General features: G+C 47.0%; 1 protein-coding gene across 3 annotated transcripts in view; it reads left to right on the forward strand.

Moving 5' to 3' along the window:
• The first annotated feature begins 473 nt into the window (after window positions 1-473).
• Window positions 474-15676, forward strand: part of NRF1 (nuclear respiratory factor 1) — a 61756-nt gene continuing 46553 nt past the window's right edge. The window contains exons 1-2 of one of the 3 annotated variants that reach the window (XM_063307936.1): window positions 474-566; window positions 14126-14357. In XM_063307936.1, the coding sequence (XP_063164006.1) occupies window positions 14135-14357 (223 nt within the window). In that variant the 5' untranslated portion in view covers window positions 474-566; window positions 14126-14134. The remainder of the gene's footprint in view (window positions 567-14125; window positions 14358-15676) is intronic. The other 2 variants (XM_063307937.1, XM_063307938.1) reach the window with 2 other exon arrangements.

Below are 15676 nucleotides of genomic sequence, written 5' to 3' on the forward strand. Positions count from 1 at the left end.
GACGTCCACCCAGGCGAGGCTCCGCCACAGGTTGCCCCACGACCTCCTCCGTCCCGAGCCCGGAGGGCTCGTGGCGCGCCAGGCCTCCCTCTCGCCTCCCTGCCAGGCCGCCGGCGAAGCGAAGCGCGACGCCCGCCCCTCGCCCTTCCCATCATGGCGGCGCAGAGCCTCCGCTCACGCCGTGCGTCCTCCCCTCCTCTGCTCTCCCTCCCCTCCCCTCCCCTCCGGCCTGGTGCTGCTCCCGCCGCCGCCGCCGCCGCCGGACTCGAGGGCCGCCTTCCCGCCCGCGATAGGCCCGAGCGTAGGCTCGCGTCGGGCCGCCTCAGCGCCGCAAACAGGCCCGGCCTCGCGCGCGGACGAGAAAGCGAGCGAGCGGGCACGCGCCCGCCCTGCCGCCTCCTCCTCCTCCTCCTCCCTCCGCGGAGGCCGCTCGCCCGCCCGCCCGTCGTGCCGCCGCCCGCTCGCCCGCCGCCGCCGCCGCCACCCGTCTCCTCCTCCTCCGCCCCCGCTGCCCTGCCTGGCGGCGGCTCCACGGCGCAGGCCCGCTGCAGCGCAGCCGCTCTGAGGTGAGTGTCCTACCGCGCAATCTCCCAGCAGCTCCTCACTCGCCGCGCGCCAGACCCGGCGCAGCCGCAGCAACGCGGGGGCCCCGCGCCGCCTCGCCCGCCCCCGCCTCGCCTCGCCTCGCCTCGCCCGGGCGCCGCGCGCGCACCCCCACCCGCCCGCCGCCCAGGCCGCGCTAGGCCCCGCGCCGGCCTTGCTCGCCCGGGCACCCCATCACCCGAGGCCCGCGGGCCCGGCCCCCTGGGCGGGGAGCTCCACCGGAGGAGCCCGCGCCGGGGAGCCCCACTTCTGGCCCGCGGGCTCCGAATCACCCTTCAGGACCACGAGGCCGATCGCGACGTGACTTGCAGAAAATCAGGAGGCGCTCGGGAGCCCCTTCGTCGATCCCCCCCCCCCCATTCTGTCGAGAGGTGCCGGCTTTCGGGAACGACGGCTCGCTTCGTCAGATGAAGGAGGGGCTTTGGGGAAGCGAGCTGTGGCGCCCGAAAGCCGGCGCCTTTGGATCCCACTCGCCTTGGAAGAAGCGAGCTGCGTTTCCCAAAAGCTGACGCCTCTCAATAAAATTGGCCGGTTAGAAAAGGGGTTCACAGTTGCCCCCTCCTTTTCTGCAAAGCGACTGCGGAGTCACCTGTATTTTACCATTGTTTAATAGGGCTCACGTTTGAGTAAAACGTGTGAGTCGGAAAAGGTGTCCCTGACTGGTTTTGGGGAAGTTGGTTTCCCAGATTCCATTGGATTTGGTCTCTCAGACTGATGGACTGATTTCACAGTCCATCTTTGGGGGACCCCACTTTCTGAGTGGGGAAAAGGTGGTTAAATTCCACTCAAAGGGTGATTCTGCATTTAGTTCGATCTTTTTTTGTCTTTTGGGAGGCCTGTGGTGTGGAAGAGACCCATTGATCAAAGCAATCTAAGTGTTAACCCTAACCCTAACCCGCGTTTGGGGGTCCACTGAGAGGGCCTTTTTCACCTCTATCTGGCTGAGGCTTGCTGTTAGGGAGACCCTTTCCCAATAAAAGAGAAGGGAGTGTATCTTTCTTTAAAAAAAGAAGTAGGAGATGGATTTTTGAACCCATTTTATTCCGGGGACTTAACTGGTTCTCCAGCTTCCCTTGACATTTCATAAGCTGTGAAGAGGAGTTGGAAGACTCTCCCTGGTAAGGGAAAGGTAGGAGGGTGGGTTAGTGCACAATATATCCGTATGGAGAAGCTGATACCAATTTATTTCTTCATCCTGGAGGGATTCCAAATTGCTATTCTACTCTCTGCTAGCTAGTTACAAAATTAACAAGGCTGGCACCAGTTTGGCTTCTGGAGAGGAGGTGTTTCTTTTAGGCACTCATTCTCTTCCAAAATTAAGCACTTTATTGGGAAAGCCAATTCTCCTTAGCCCCCAAGCAGCCCATTGGTTGCACTTGCCTCTCAGCCACGTTAACGGGGAAGGATCCAGCCAGCCCCAATAGCCCCTTGTAAGACAGCATGGCCCTTTGGGCTGGCGATGCCTCTAGTGTCTTAGCGTGAGAAAAATTCCACATTATTAATGTTTCCATGACTCCACATTAACATCTTAGGGATTTGGAAAAGAACCCTTTCCCTGCAAATCGTATTTTTTCTTTGCCTCGACTCCAAAATTGTATGACTGAGCAAGGAAGTGTGAAAATCATCCTGATATATTGCTCCCAGCAGACGGGTCACGGAGGATCCCAGGAGTAAATTTGGTAGAAAAATGGTCAAAGTCTTCTCTCTCATGAAAACTCGGAAGTTGCTGAAGCTTTGAGTTCAGTTAAGCACTGGACTTACTTGTGGTGACAGTAATAGGCTCTGCCTATCCTGGACTAGAGACTGGGTGTGGTGGTTCTGCTTTACAGTAACCTACCCCAGCCAGCCTTTGGACTATGCAGGACGTTAGGAAACCTTGTATGTTTGAGAAGGGGGGGTGACAGTGGCAGATTTTTGATTGGTCTGAGAAGAAAGTCTGTTTAGTGTAATAGGATTAGAAGAATGAGGCTGCAGCTGTTGTCCAAACGGTTTGAAGGATTGCAGTCGGCCCCCGGGTTGCTAGCTTTCTGGGATTATATTGGGAGAGAAGGGACTTGGGTACGTACAGCACGTATAAGGCTTTGATTAAAAATGCCCGTTGTGTCTGGCAGGAGATAGAGCGGAATAAACATTAGCCATCTGCTCACAGAGGAGATAGACCAGTGACCCCTTATTTCTCACTTCAGACGAATACACAAAGAATGATCTCTACTCAATTTGAATTTCTACCTCTGTGCGTACTATTCAGAGGAGGAAACGATGCAAACTTACCTGTATTTGTTTGCTTATTTCTCAAATAGGCTGCTTCAGTTGTAAACTGACGCTAAGCAGCATATTCTCCAATCCAGCAATAATTAAAATAGAACAACGTAATATCCACAGTATAACAATATGATAAATAACAATATATAAATTATTGTTCGGTAAAGAAAGCCATTCCAAACCTCAAATCTTTTACTTCGGGGGGGGGGGGAATCAGCCTTTCTAAACACAAACAGGGTTGATGCTGACCTGATCTTGGGGTGAACCTGGTTTTACCGAAGTGGAAAAAGCCCCTGGTGGTAACCCTCTCTTTTGGTGGGTTTCTGAAGGGAGCCCTCCCAGACCATCTCCCCTGATTTCACCTAAGCCTGATGTGGAACATGACAAAATTTTCCAATTTTAAGTTTCTGAGTCTTCATTAAGAGATAATATGTCCATGATTTCACTATGCATTAGAAATAGAACTGTTCCATCTTCTAGCACTAATCTGGAGTTGCTTCAGATGCACTATGTGGAAGGAAGAAAAGTTTTAATCCTGTTTGTGAGGGAAAGAGGGAAAATCATAATGTTTAAAAGAGGGCTCCTGTAATTGTACAAAGTTACTAGTTTAATACACCAGGGGGATTCATGGAGATGTTACATGGCCTCAACAAAGCATTCCACAAAATCTTATTAATAAAATAAAATAGGGGCTGGATCAGTGTTTCTCAACCTTGGCAACTTTAAGATGTGTGGACTTCAACTCCCAGAATTCCCCAGCCAGCATGGGGAATGGCTGGGGGGGGGGGGAATTCTAGGACTTGAAGTCCACACATCTTAAAGTTGCCAAGGTTGAGAGACACTGGGCTAGATGATACTGCTGTTAGATGGCATTGGCACTGTGCCAATGCCATCAGCATTTTTATTAATGACTTGGTTGAGGGATGCTTATCAAAAATGCAGAAGACTGGGAACCAGGAGGAATGCCTAATGCTATACAGATAAGGAGAAGAGGGAGGTAGCAAAAAAGAACCCGCCACCTCAAATGATGGGCTGAAACAAACGGTGGAATTTAACAAGGAGAACCATCATGTTCTGCATCTGGGAAGGGAAAATGAAAGGCACCAATTTAGGCTCGGGGGAGACCTGGCTTGGCTGGAGTAGCAGTGAAAGGGATCTGGGCGTCCTTGCCAGCCAGAAGTTAAACAGGAGCCAGCTGTGCAATGCAGCTGCTAAAAAGGCAAATGCAATCTTTGGGGTGCGCTAACAGGAGCACAGAGTCCAGACCTTAGGATGTCCTTGGTCTCCAGTTCAAGGCACTACACTCTAAAAAGGACATTGACAAATGTGTGAATTGAGAGGGGGGGGCTTCCAAGATGTTCTGTTAGGCAGAGGAAATGGAGAAGAGGGGATTGTGGTCTTCAGATATCTAAAGGATTCCAGATAGAGCAGTGAGTGGACTTCTTGGTTGTCCCAGAAGATGGGTTGGAACTACAGGGAAGTAGATTTGGGTTAGATCAGTGTTTCTCAACCTTGGCAACTTGAAGATGGGTGGACTTCAACTCCCAGAATTCTGGGAGGTTGGCTGGGGAATTCTGGGAGTTGAAGTCCACCCATCTTCAAGTTGCCAAGGTTGAGAAACACTGGGTTAGAGGTAGGAGGAATGTCCTGATGGTAAGATATTCCGACCAGTAGAATAATTGCCTCTTGAAGCCAGCGTTCCCTTTCACTGGAGGTCTTCAAACAGGCTGGAGATCATCTGGCTGGAGTGCTTTAGCAGATCCTGCCCTGAGCAGAGGGTTGACTATTGACTAGATGACCTCTGAGGTCCCTTCCAACTCTTGACTGTGATTGTAGCAGAAGAAGGCATGAGAAGAAAGTAACTATATGCTACTAGCCATAATTCTGTCATACTGAAAAATGAATTTTTCACCAGTGTTACCAACGAAAAACATGCAAACCCAAAAACTATCAATTTACTTGGACCAAATCATTAAGAGTCTTGTGATGGCACACAGGCCTTGCTGCAGAAAATAGATGATTTCACAGTCAAATTTTTAACTCTCTAGCTTCTTTATTCTTCTGTTATGGTCTGTAACAATCCGCTGGCTGTCTAAAGGAGCTTCAGCCATGCAGTACTTTCATTTTATTCTCTCCCCTTTTGCTGAAAATATTGGTTATGTTTTGGGTTTTACTTTTGGAAATAGTTTCTACGTGAGCTGCTGTTTTCAGCTCCTTGGTGAACCTGTCTCTCTCCTTATCAGTGGTGAACTCTAGCAGAGCTGGTTCACACGCTGCCATTGCCCAGAGGAGTAGCAGGGACATCAGGGATAGGGCTGGTCTGGTCTGAATCCACAAATTGCTGCCATTACAAGAACTGAAAAAGGAGATGGGGATTGCACAGACCCTGATTTATTCTAATTTCTTTGGTTGATTGTTGTGAGCTGCCCAGAGTCACTGAGAGTTGGGCAGCATACAAATTTAATAAATTATTATTGTTGTTGTTGTTGCTGTTGTTGTTGTAATCTACAATTAGATTCATAGTCAAAGACTGGTGGAAACATAATGATTCAGGTCCTCACCAAGGACCTAAGCCTTGTTAAGGTAGTGTCTGAGGATATAGGCAGTTCCAAGCAAGGTGGTTTGTTTTTTTTAATTAGGGTGTTCAGGTCCGATAAATTCAAAATCCCCAAATATCGAGGGAGTCCTTTAGGTATTGCTTCAAAAGCTCCAGTCACAATTGGTATACCAGTGGATTTCTTTTTCCATAAGCGTTCAACTTTGACCTGCAAGTCCCAGTATTTTGTAATTTTTTCTGATTGCTTTTTCTCAATCCTAGCATTGCCCATTATAGCAGCATCAATGAACCAGACTTCCTTTTCCATGACTGTTAAATCAGGCATGTTATGGACAAGGTGCCTTATCTGTTTGGTCCCATAAGATCCCATAAGTTCCTAACCTGCTCATTGATGGTCCCAACGGTTCTTATTCTGGTTGATAACACAGCCAGCCAGATGTTTAGGCTGGATTTGGCATTTTTGTCTTTATTACTATTATTATTATTAGACCCAGGTCTCTCTTGTTAAGTCTTGGAGAACCATCTGATCATGATGGCTGAAAAATGGCAGAGTTTCCCATCAGGCACAGTGCCTTGCATTTATTTTATTTACTGTATGGCAGCACATCATAAATATTACCATTACAATATATTAAACAATTGGGAATATAAAAAAGGTGTATAGAAAATATACATTGGTCGTAGGGCAATTATAACTAAAAACAAACATTAAGATTACAACTATAGTCTTTTTGCAGCATCAGTTGCCATCAGGAAATCAACAAAGTTCCCATCGTAGGCTCTAGTCTTACATTCTTGTATTATGTGTTTAACAGTTTGCCTCTCAGCCCCGCAGTCACACCTTGGAGATGGTATGTTACCCCATTTATGTAGGGAATCTGCACACCTGCCATGATTAGTACGCACTCTATTGATAGCTGACCATATTCTGCATGGCTGATCAAAAGCATGAGGCTTTGTTGTAATACAGGGTAGGCTTTGACAGTGCTGGGGGCAGGCTTTTTGCCAAGATTGCCTCCAGGAATTGAGAAGATGAAAATTTTTTATAGCCAATTCCCTGGCAGTAGCCATCAGTGGATGCCTAGTTCGCAGTCTGTTTATTCCTGATTCCACTATATCGCCATGTATAGGGAGCTTGGAGTTATCAGCTATCCTTGCAATAAACCTGCAAGGTTTACCCTCCTCTTCCCCATTCAAGCTTTGAAGCAGCTGATGATGGATTGTCCATAGAGCTATACTATGTTTTGAACCCCCCTGGAGCTGTGGGGCACCTGAATTGTTTTCCCTCTCCAAACCTGTGGCTAAAGCAGGGTGGGAGCGGGGACATCAGTTTGTTGCTGAGCTCCCACCCAAGAGGCACATGCCATTAGAAAGCAAGAGGCCGCTTTCTTGCACATCAACCCGGAAGTGAGCATTACTGAGTTCTGTGGAACTTCTCCCTAGCTAAAAATACATAGGGTTGCATGGCACTATGTGCCCATAGTTGGACCTCAGCCACCCAGGTTTGTGCCCCATGTTTTGTGACTTGGTGCTCTGTTTCAGCCACAGAGTTAGAACACTTCAGGAAAAGTGCTGGTGTTCTAACTCTGATTAAATTCACTTTATTTTGTTTTTCTTTCTTTTTGTGGCTTCTGGGTTGTATAGACCAGCCATTTGTCTAGTTTGTGTTTGACAGAATTGTGGGATGAAATGAAAATTGAGCAAAGGCTTAAGCCTCTTGTACGAATGCAGCGTATTAATGGATTGTGGTTTGAATCCATTAATAGGTGGAGGTGGTGGTGGAACCAGGTACATCTTCCTTCTTGACGTTCCTTGTGTGGTTCCCTCTCTATGATCTTACTGACAGATATCAGTGGAGGCTGACCAGATAATCTAGACCAGTGTTTCTCAACCTCAGCAACTTTAAGATGTGTAGACTTCAATTCCCAGAATTCCCTAACCAGCATGCTGGCTAGGGAATTCTGGGAATTGAAGTCCATATATCTTAAACTATGCTGGCTGAGGAATTCTAGGAGTCCACACATCTTAAAGTTGCTCAGGTTGAGAAACACTGATCTAGATTGTCTCAGTTAGTAGTAGCTACTCACCCTCAACCCTCCATCTCCAGAAACAGGCCAAGGGAAGGTGATCTTGGATGCGACAGCATCATGAAAACAGCCAGTTTCAAGTGGTTTATAAATGCACTGATTTATAAACAGGTTTATTCAGGAACCAGGTTTAAGTATGTTGTGTGAACCCTGCCGCTCTATGCCCATCATACTTTATGAGGGGTGGCAATTACTTGAGATGGATTTGGATTCTGGGCAGTTGTGCGGCTGTGAGGGGAACCATTCAGGGGACCTGCTCATGAGCTTTCTGTTCTGTGCCAAAACTCAGCAGCCATTTTGCTTTTAACATATTTGAAACAAAGGTATTTTGTATTCCCATCTCCTTTTCACCAGGTCATTTTTGCCTTGCCTTTAAACTAAGCTTATGGCTGAGACTATTTTTACGATGACAGCATTCTGAGTAAGTTCAAGAGAAGAGGGGTGGGATTCAGACAAGGGCAGGCCGAAGGGCACCAAATCTACACTTGTGGGGTCTCATTCCTGCTTTTTGGTGTGCTGGATATTTTTGGTAGAAGTGTGCACCGTAATAAACAACGAGCTGCTTGTTACTTATTACTTATAGCTAACTCAACCCCTTTTCAAATGCTTGGTCACTTTAGCCCAGCCTTTCTCCACCTTTTGACAGAACAGAGGATGTGAAAAGCTTCTAGAGGCAAGAATAGAACAATCGAGGCTTAAGTTGACATCAGACCTTTTTGCAGAAATGAATTATAGCCAGGCATGGATGCAGTAGCTACAGGCAGTTCGCTGTTAATGACCTATGCCCAACCATAGTTATATGTAGAACACATTTTATGGAAAAGACAGGAAAGATGGGTGTGAGCATGAGCAAGGCCTTCAACGCAACCCTTCACCACCTTGCATGGTTTCATAAAGAGTTGATACAAACAGATCAGCTTTCTTGTAGAGGTGGTTGGGCAAATGGTGATTGGATAAATTCCTGATGAGCATCTGCAGAGGTTTTGGTTTCAGAATGAGTTGTCGCCATACAAACTGCACGAAGAAGCAGGTCTGAGAATAAAGCTCAGTTGCAGGAAGTTGCCCCTAGCGTGGCCACGGCGATGTTTCTGATCAGAATCGTTACCTCCGACATTACACCTCCCACCATTTCATTTCATTTTCTGTCCTGTACAGTTGTGGGTAAGCAGAAATAATCTCATCTACGCCGTCAGTCATGAGAAAACCACACATTTGGGAGAGGCAGAAACCAAGAGAACAGGGCTAATTTTCAGATATTTTTAGTGTTTGTAAAAAAAATGCTTCATGTCCCAGGAAGGGGAAATGAGAGCATAAGAGATCAGCCTCCCCTGAGTTGCAGATACGAAGCAGGAAATGTGAGCTTTGTTTAAAACAATGCCAAATATATTCTGTATTGCTGTATAACTGGCAGCAATCAATTAAAAGAAGGAAATGTTTTGTGCCTTGTGAAATCAGTTGAACCCATTCCACTGAAAGGACCCCAGCGGCAACATGTATGTAAGTATGTAGTTGCTGTTGAAGAAACTTCCCTCTGAGCCAACGTGGAACTAGGGTCAGAGTAAAATGAGGGGAGAAACCATTTGGGGGTTATATAGAAGTTCAGGATCCATGATCCGAACTGATTCCCTAGTGAGCTAATAAGGCAGCAAATCACTGGGCATCCTTCTTTTCCAAAGCATGGGTTGATTGAAAACTACATTTTGCGTTGCTGTTATCAATGAAAGTATGGTACTAAATCATTTGAAATCCAGCCATCATCAGCTGAGCCTCCTTGTATTGGGTCACTGGAGAAGGATGCATTCTGTGAAGGACACGGCACTCTGGGTCTGACCTGTACAATTCTTTTCAAAGCAAGAGAAGAAAAACAGCTGACCCACGTCGACGCAACTTTGTGAGGCCTTTAGGTGTTTACTCATAGAAAGGAGGTTGAAGACAGGGCAGAACCAACAAGAAGGCGTATTGCATTTTGAGGACTGCTGTTCCACCACATTCCACCACCCACAGAAGCAGATGCATGTAGGTCTCCCCAATTCTGTGCTGGTTTGGAATTCTGGGAATTGAAGTCCAGCATACCAGAGGACCCTGGATTGGAGAGGCTTCATGTATAGTTGAAGAACTTAGTACCTGGTCATTATTTTCTTGCCACCTGTTTCAGTGCACCACGTTCCCTCGTCTTGGATGTTGTTATTTTGCAAAAGTTATGAGAAAGACCTGAATTTTGTGGGCAATATAAATCATGCCAGTTTGCACCTTTTTTGCATTTTCTAGCCCACCTGCTGATCAGGTTATTCACAAGGCATGAGTGGTCGATCAGGGGCCATCTAGTCTGGCATTGCTTGAAAAGGAGCAGCTATGGCAGTGTTTCTCAACCTTGGCAGCTTGAGGATGTGGCAGCTTGCTGGCTGGGGCATTTTGGGAGTTGAAGTCCACACATCTTCAAGCTGCCAAGGTTGAGAAACACCGAGCAATGGAGAATTTAGAGCTCTTCTCTCCACACCACCCCTATCCGTTTGGTCAGCCCCGGGAGGGAAGTGGGTGGTGTCAGATAACATAGCAAAATGAGTAAGCGGCAGATAATTCAGATGTAAAAGCTGAAGCTCTTCTCCAGTTTCTTCAAATGAGCCTGTAGCCTTATCCTTGAAGGAGCTTTTCCCTTTAAAGGGCTGGGACAGGGGGTGGCACTTCCATATCAGCTGATGCCTTTTAATAAAATTTAGTGCTACCAGACTTCTGATTTTTTTTTTTTTTTTGCCATTGTAGACTGACACAGCTCTCCTCCTAACCCTACAAGGGGTCGGTGAAGAGTCAACAAGCCTGCATGGCAAGTAATGGCAAAGCAAATGCTGTAGACAACCTCTCTCTCGGACTTTATAGTCACCATTTACCTAAGTGTGTAATTCAGTATAAAATCCAGATGATCGCATTCAGTATTCATGTATTTCTTTTTCAAGGCAGTGCAGGTTTTGTGGCATGCCAGCTCAGACAGTGGGCCCCAAAACACTGAAAAATGTATTGCTTAACCACCTATATTTGAATATTATCTTATTAGCAAAAGCTAGCCTCTTGCCTTCCATCAACCTCTACCATCTTGGGCAAAGACTGTCCTGCTTGGGGCTGATAAGTCTTTCAACACATCTCAGCAGCACCAAGTTGGGGAAGGCTGGTGCAAAGTCCAAGGACCGGGCCAACTTTTGGATTCCACCCAGGCCATAAATGAAGGATATGTGTTTGAGCAAGGCTCAGCCTTCATTTCCACATAGACAGTTATGAAGCTCTTCCAACCATGGAGCAGAAGAATTGCATCACAGAACATTTGGCTCATCTAAAATGCACATTCCATGTTGCTCAATTTAATATATCTTCCCTTTTTAGTTCCCTCTATCCATTCTCATCCTCCCACGTTTCCAGTTTCAAGATAGGTCACTGCTTTCTCATGGTTTTCTAGCGACATCCTTACTCCTGTCTGCCCACAGTCCATTTCAGTGGCAGCCAACCTACAACTGTTGGGCCTATGTTTCTACCACTGAGAAGCTTGCACACTTCTCACTGGAGGCCTCCATGTTCCTGCCATCATGGTTTTTCTAGTTTTCTCCAATGTTGTCTCCTCAAGATAGGTTGAACCAGAGTACCTGGCATTCCAAACAGTTTGGGCAATGGCCAGCTTCCCAACATTTAGTGGACTACAGCCCCCATCCTCCCAAGACAGCATGGCCGATTGTTTTCTTTCCCAACTTGTTGGCTTCCATGTGCCTTGAACTACACTGCTGTGCCCCTGGTTATTCCAAGCAATGGCACTCTCTCCTCACTTACAATATTCTGGGGTGATGGGAAGTGTAGTCACATCTTGCAGACAGCCACAGAGGTGACCTTGGAGAAACTATGCAGAGCCACTTCCAAAAACAATGCTGTAGCCCAGGAAAAGAAAGAGAACATTGGGAGGAAGCTCAGACTTGGAGGGAAGGGAAGCACAGTTAGATTTCACAATTGATGTCAGCCCTTTGAGGTGGGCTAGATCAGGAGACCAGCTTCACCAGCTTGACTGGAACTCTGCTTATCTGAGCCATAGTAACAAAATCTTGAAAGCCTGACTGTGTTTTCCCTTCCCTCCTTAATCTCTAGTGCATTGTTTCTCAACCATGGCAACTTGAAGATGCGTGGACTTCAGCTCCCAGAATTCCCCAGCCAGCATGGGAGTTGAAGTCCACACATCTTAAAATGGCCAAGATTGAGAAACACTGCTCTAGTGAATGAGGATGGTGCGAGTTTAAGCTTCTTTCTCACACTTTCTCTGTTTCCCGGGCTTAACACATCTCTGTGGCTCTCTGCACCTCTGGGAAACCATTGAAATTGGCTCCTGTGTTTGTCAATCATCTGGGAAAAGAAGGGATTTCATTTTAAGAGCAGTGGCCATATCTACAGGTAGTCCTCACTTAATGACCATTCATTTAGTGACAGTTTGGACTTAAGACAGTGCTGAAGAAATTGACTTACTACTGGTCCTCACGCTTACGATTGTAGCAGCCCTGCAGTCACATGATCACGATTTGGGCACTCGGCAACTGGTTCACATTTATGACCATCACAGTGTCCCATGGTCACGTGATCGCCATTTTTGACCTTCCTGGCCAGCTTCTGGCAAGCAAAATCAATGGGGGACCGCGTGATTCGCTTAACGACCACATGGTTCGCTTAACACCTGCAGTGGTTTGCTTAACGCATGCCGCAAAAAAGGTCATAAAATCAGGTTGGATTTGCTTAATGACAGCTTTGCTTAGCAACAGAAATTCCAGTCCCAGTTGTGGTCATTAAGCGAGGCACGGTTTGAGTCCAACAAATAGTAAGGAAAAGGTGGAGGAATGCAAATTTTTTGAGATGTCATCTGGAAGTCGGGCGGCTTCTAAATCCAATAAATGAACAAATAGCATCCTTACAGCAGAAATAACATTGTTCACAGAGATTGTGTTCAACACAGCACTGTCAAAATCCTGAAAGAATAAAAGTCCTTTAATAGATGTCAGCCCTAGGAAGAGGAATGGTGAGCACTTCCAAAAACATTGCCAAAAAAACTACATGGACTTGCCAGGGGACAACTGTCCTTAAGTCATGTCTTTATTTATTTACATAGCTTTTTTTTTAACAATCCTCCTGTGCTCGTCCTTCCGTGTCTGGCTAGGCTATTTCTGGTTTCAAAATTGCAGGGGAAAATGCTTCTACTGTTTTTTTTCCTAGCAAGTCCCCCCACCCCCTACATTAGCCTAAGGGCAGCCTTCCCCCAAATTCCCAGCAGCTCTAGTCACAAGACCTTTGGAAAGCGCCACATTCAGAGAGATTGATTGGGGTGTTGTCAGCAGTGAAGAAAACCTGCAGGCCTAAATCTCTTGCATTCCAGTTCAGTGATAAATATGATTCCCATTGTTCCCAACCAAGGCCATCAGCTGGCTCCAAGGCGCTTGCTAATCTGAGTTTGATCTGGAAGAACAAAACTCAAGACCTCTAAAAACTTGCACGTTTTGGAGAGAAGTTTCCAACATTATAAAATGTTATTGCAAAAGATGCAATACCTTTTGCCGTTAGGGCAAAATACAGGTAGTCCTCCCTTAACTACCACAATTGGGACAATTTCAGTTGCTAAACAAAGTGGTCATTACATGAATCCGACCCGATTTTACGACCTTTTTTGCAGCAGTCGTTAAGCAAATCACACCGTTCTCCTTTGATTTTGCTTGCCAGAAGCCAGCCAGGAAAGTTGAAAATAGCAATCACATGACCACGGGATGCTGCAATGGTCATAAATGTGAACCGGTTGCTGAGTGCCCAAATCATGATCACGTGACTAGGGGGGACGCTGCAACGATCGTAGGTGTGAGGACTGGTCGTAAGTCGGTTTTTCCAGCGCCATCGTAAGTCTAAACTGTCACTAAACAAATGGTTGTTAAGCGAGGATTGCCCGTAGGGGCATTATAAAGGATACTTGCATCTTTAGGACAAAATTGATAGGTGAACCATGATAGCTAGTAATTATTATTATTATTATTATTATTATTATTATTATTATTATTATTATTATTATTTAATTAAGTTTATATGCTACCCAACTCTGGGCGGTTGCAAATAAAAACGCTCCAGAGAGCAGGCGCTGTGAGAGGGAAGGCGTGCTTTTGGGGGTCCCAATAGATGACATTGTTGAATCAAAGGAACCCAGAGTGCGCCAACCCTGCAGGATCGAATCAGCTGGGCAGATGCTATGGGAGATGGGCAGGCCCTCAAGTAACCAGGTCCCATGCCATGGAGGGCTTTGTAGATCGTGACCAGCACCTTGAATTGCACCCAGAAACAAAATGGCAACCCCAAGACTAGGTAAAATATAATAAAAGCTTAACAATTGCAGCTGGGGCTGTTGGAAGAGTTTTTTCTACTTGCCACTCGCTGGTTTGCTAGCACCGTTTGTGCTTTGCAGTCTCATAGGCCTTCTGGATTCAGGGTTCTGCGTTTTTCTACTCTTTGCGGGCCTCTCCTCTCCAGCATGGCTGTTGCTGTTCCGTAGATTTGTCCTCAGTCCAAAGTGCTTGCGGCTTTGGGCCTCATTTCTCCTCCTCTGCTTCCTTTCCGGTAACAGTAGCCATTCATGGAGGAGCATACGGTGGCCCAGACAGAGCACATGGCGACCATAGAGGCCCATGCGGTGGCCCAGCAGGTGCAGCAGGTCCATGTGGCCACGTACACAGAGCACAGCATGCTCAGTGCTGACGAAGACTCCCCATCTTCTCCTGAGGACACGTCCTATGACGACTCGGACATCCTCAACTCCACGGCCACCGATGAGGTGACTGCCCACCTGGCTGCTGCAGGTAGGCTGGCTTAGGTTGGATCTATCTGAACCCACCAGATCGGGGAGGCGGGGAATGTTACGGGTCCCCCTCATGAAGGAGGTCCATCTGGAGGGACTGAGAAGAACGGCCTTCTCCAGGGTTGCTCCCTCCCTGTGGAACATCCTCCCTACAGAGATAAGATTGGCCCCTACCATAATCCTCTTCCGAAAGGCCTGAAGACATGGCTTTGCCAGCGGGCCTGGGGGTCCCACGGTGATGTGGAGCCCATCATGTGGTTTGTGTGAATGTGCTGTTGCCGCCAGGGGGTGGGGGTGCAGTGGGTTTTGTATTTGGGGTTTTATTTCTGTAAGCCGCCCAGAGTCACCGTGAGTTGGGCAGCCATCTTTAATTAATAAATAAAATAAATCTAGCTCAATCCACACCTTGGGACAGGGATAGGCGCATGGGCTCCCTCCCAGCCCCGTCTTTGCGGACCTCGGTGCTCTGCCAGCTCACACGGTTGTAAGGTGGAGCAAAATTGCTGAGGTTTGGCGCACCCTTTTGCTTTGTATTTTGTTAAGACCGAAAATAAGTTACCCCTTCCTGCAAGAATTTTTAAAAAGCTTCCAGCTGCCTCTCTTTTACATCTTACTCAGTTAGGCCCTGTGGAGTTGTCTGGTGAAGACCCTCAGAATTAATTTTCCAAAACTTTGAGGGTTGTCCAGAAAGTGACAGGTGGGGGTTCACTTACAAGGGGTGCGGGGCTGCCAGTTTACCTTTTTTAATTTGCTGAGAGTTTGCAGCCACCCTTCCAGTGATAAAGGGATGTTCCTGGAAAGCCAGGCACTTTCACTTTCACTCAGTTGGGTTGCGTGTGTGTATGTGTGTTAAAGGTAGGGATAGAAATGCTTTGCCTTACAGAGGTCTGGCACTCTCATTCCCATCCTCTAAGCCAGCCTGTCTTAATTTTTTGACCCTGGAGGAACCCTTGAAATAGTTTTCAGGCCTCGGGGAACCCTGCATATTCAGATTCAAACATAGGCCAGAAGTATGGAGTCCTTGGTGCTCTCTGAACCTTGTTGTTTTCTTGCAGACGTTTCATTGCCAGACTAGGCAGCATCATCAGTGTGAGGAGGGAGTGGGTCTTGCTCTCTGTTTATATACCATGGTTTGTCCAGCTTGTGTTGGTGGGGGTGTTGATCTCTCCTTGGGAGTTCCTTGATTGGGCTGTTGTTTGCTGCTGGGTTGACTGACTGAGTTAACAGTTCCCTGATTAGGGTATATTGTGCTGTTTGATTGTTCATCTGGTGTTAATCCTGGATACTCACATTTCCCAGTTGAAAGTATGATGAGAATTC

This window comes from Candoia aspera, chromosome 7, assembly GCF_035149785.1.
Source record: "Candoia aspera isolate rCanAsp1 chromosome 7, rCanAsp1.hap2, whole genome shotgun sequence".
Classification (NCBI taxonomy): Eukaryota; Metazoa; Chordata; class Lepidosauria; order Squamata; family Boidae; genus Candoia; species Candoia aspera.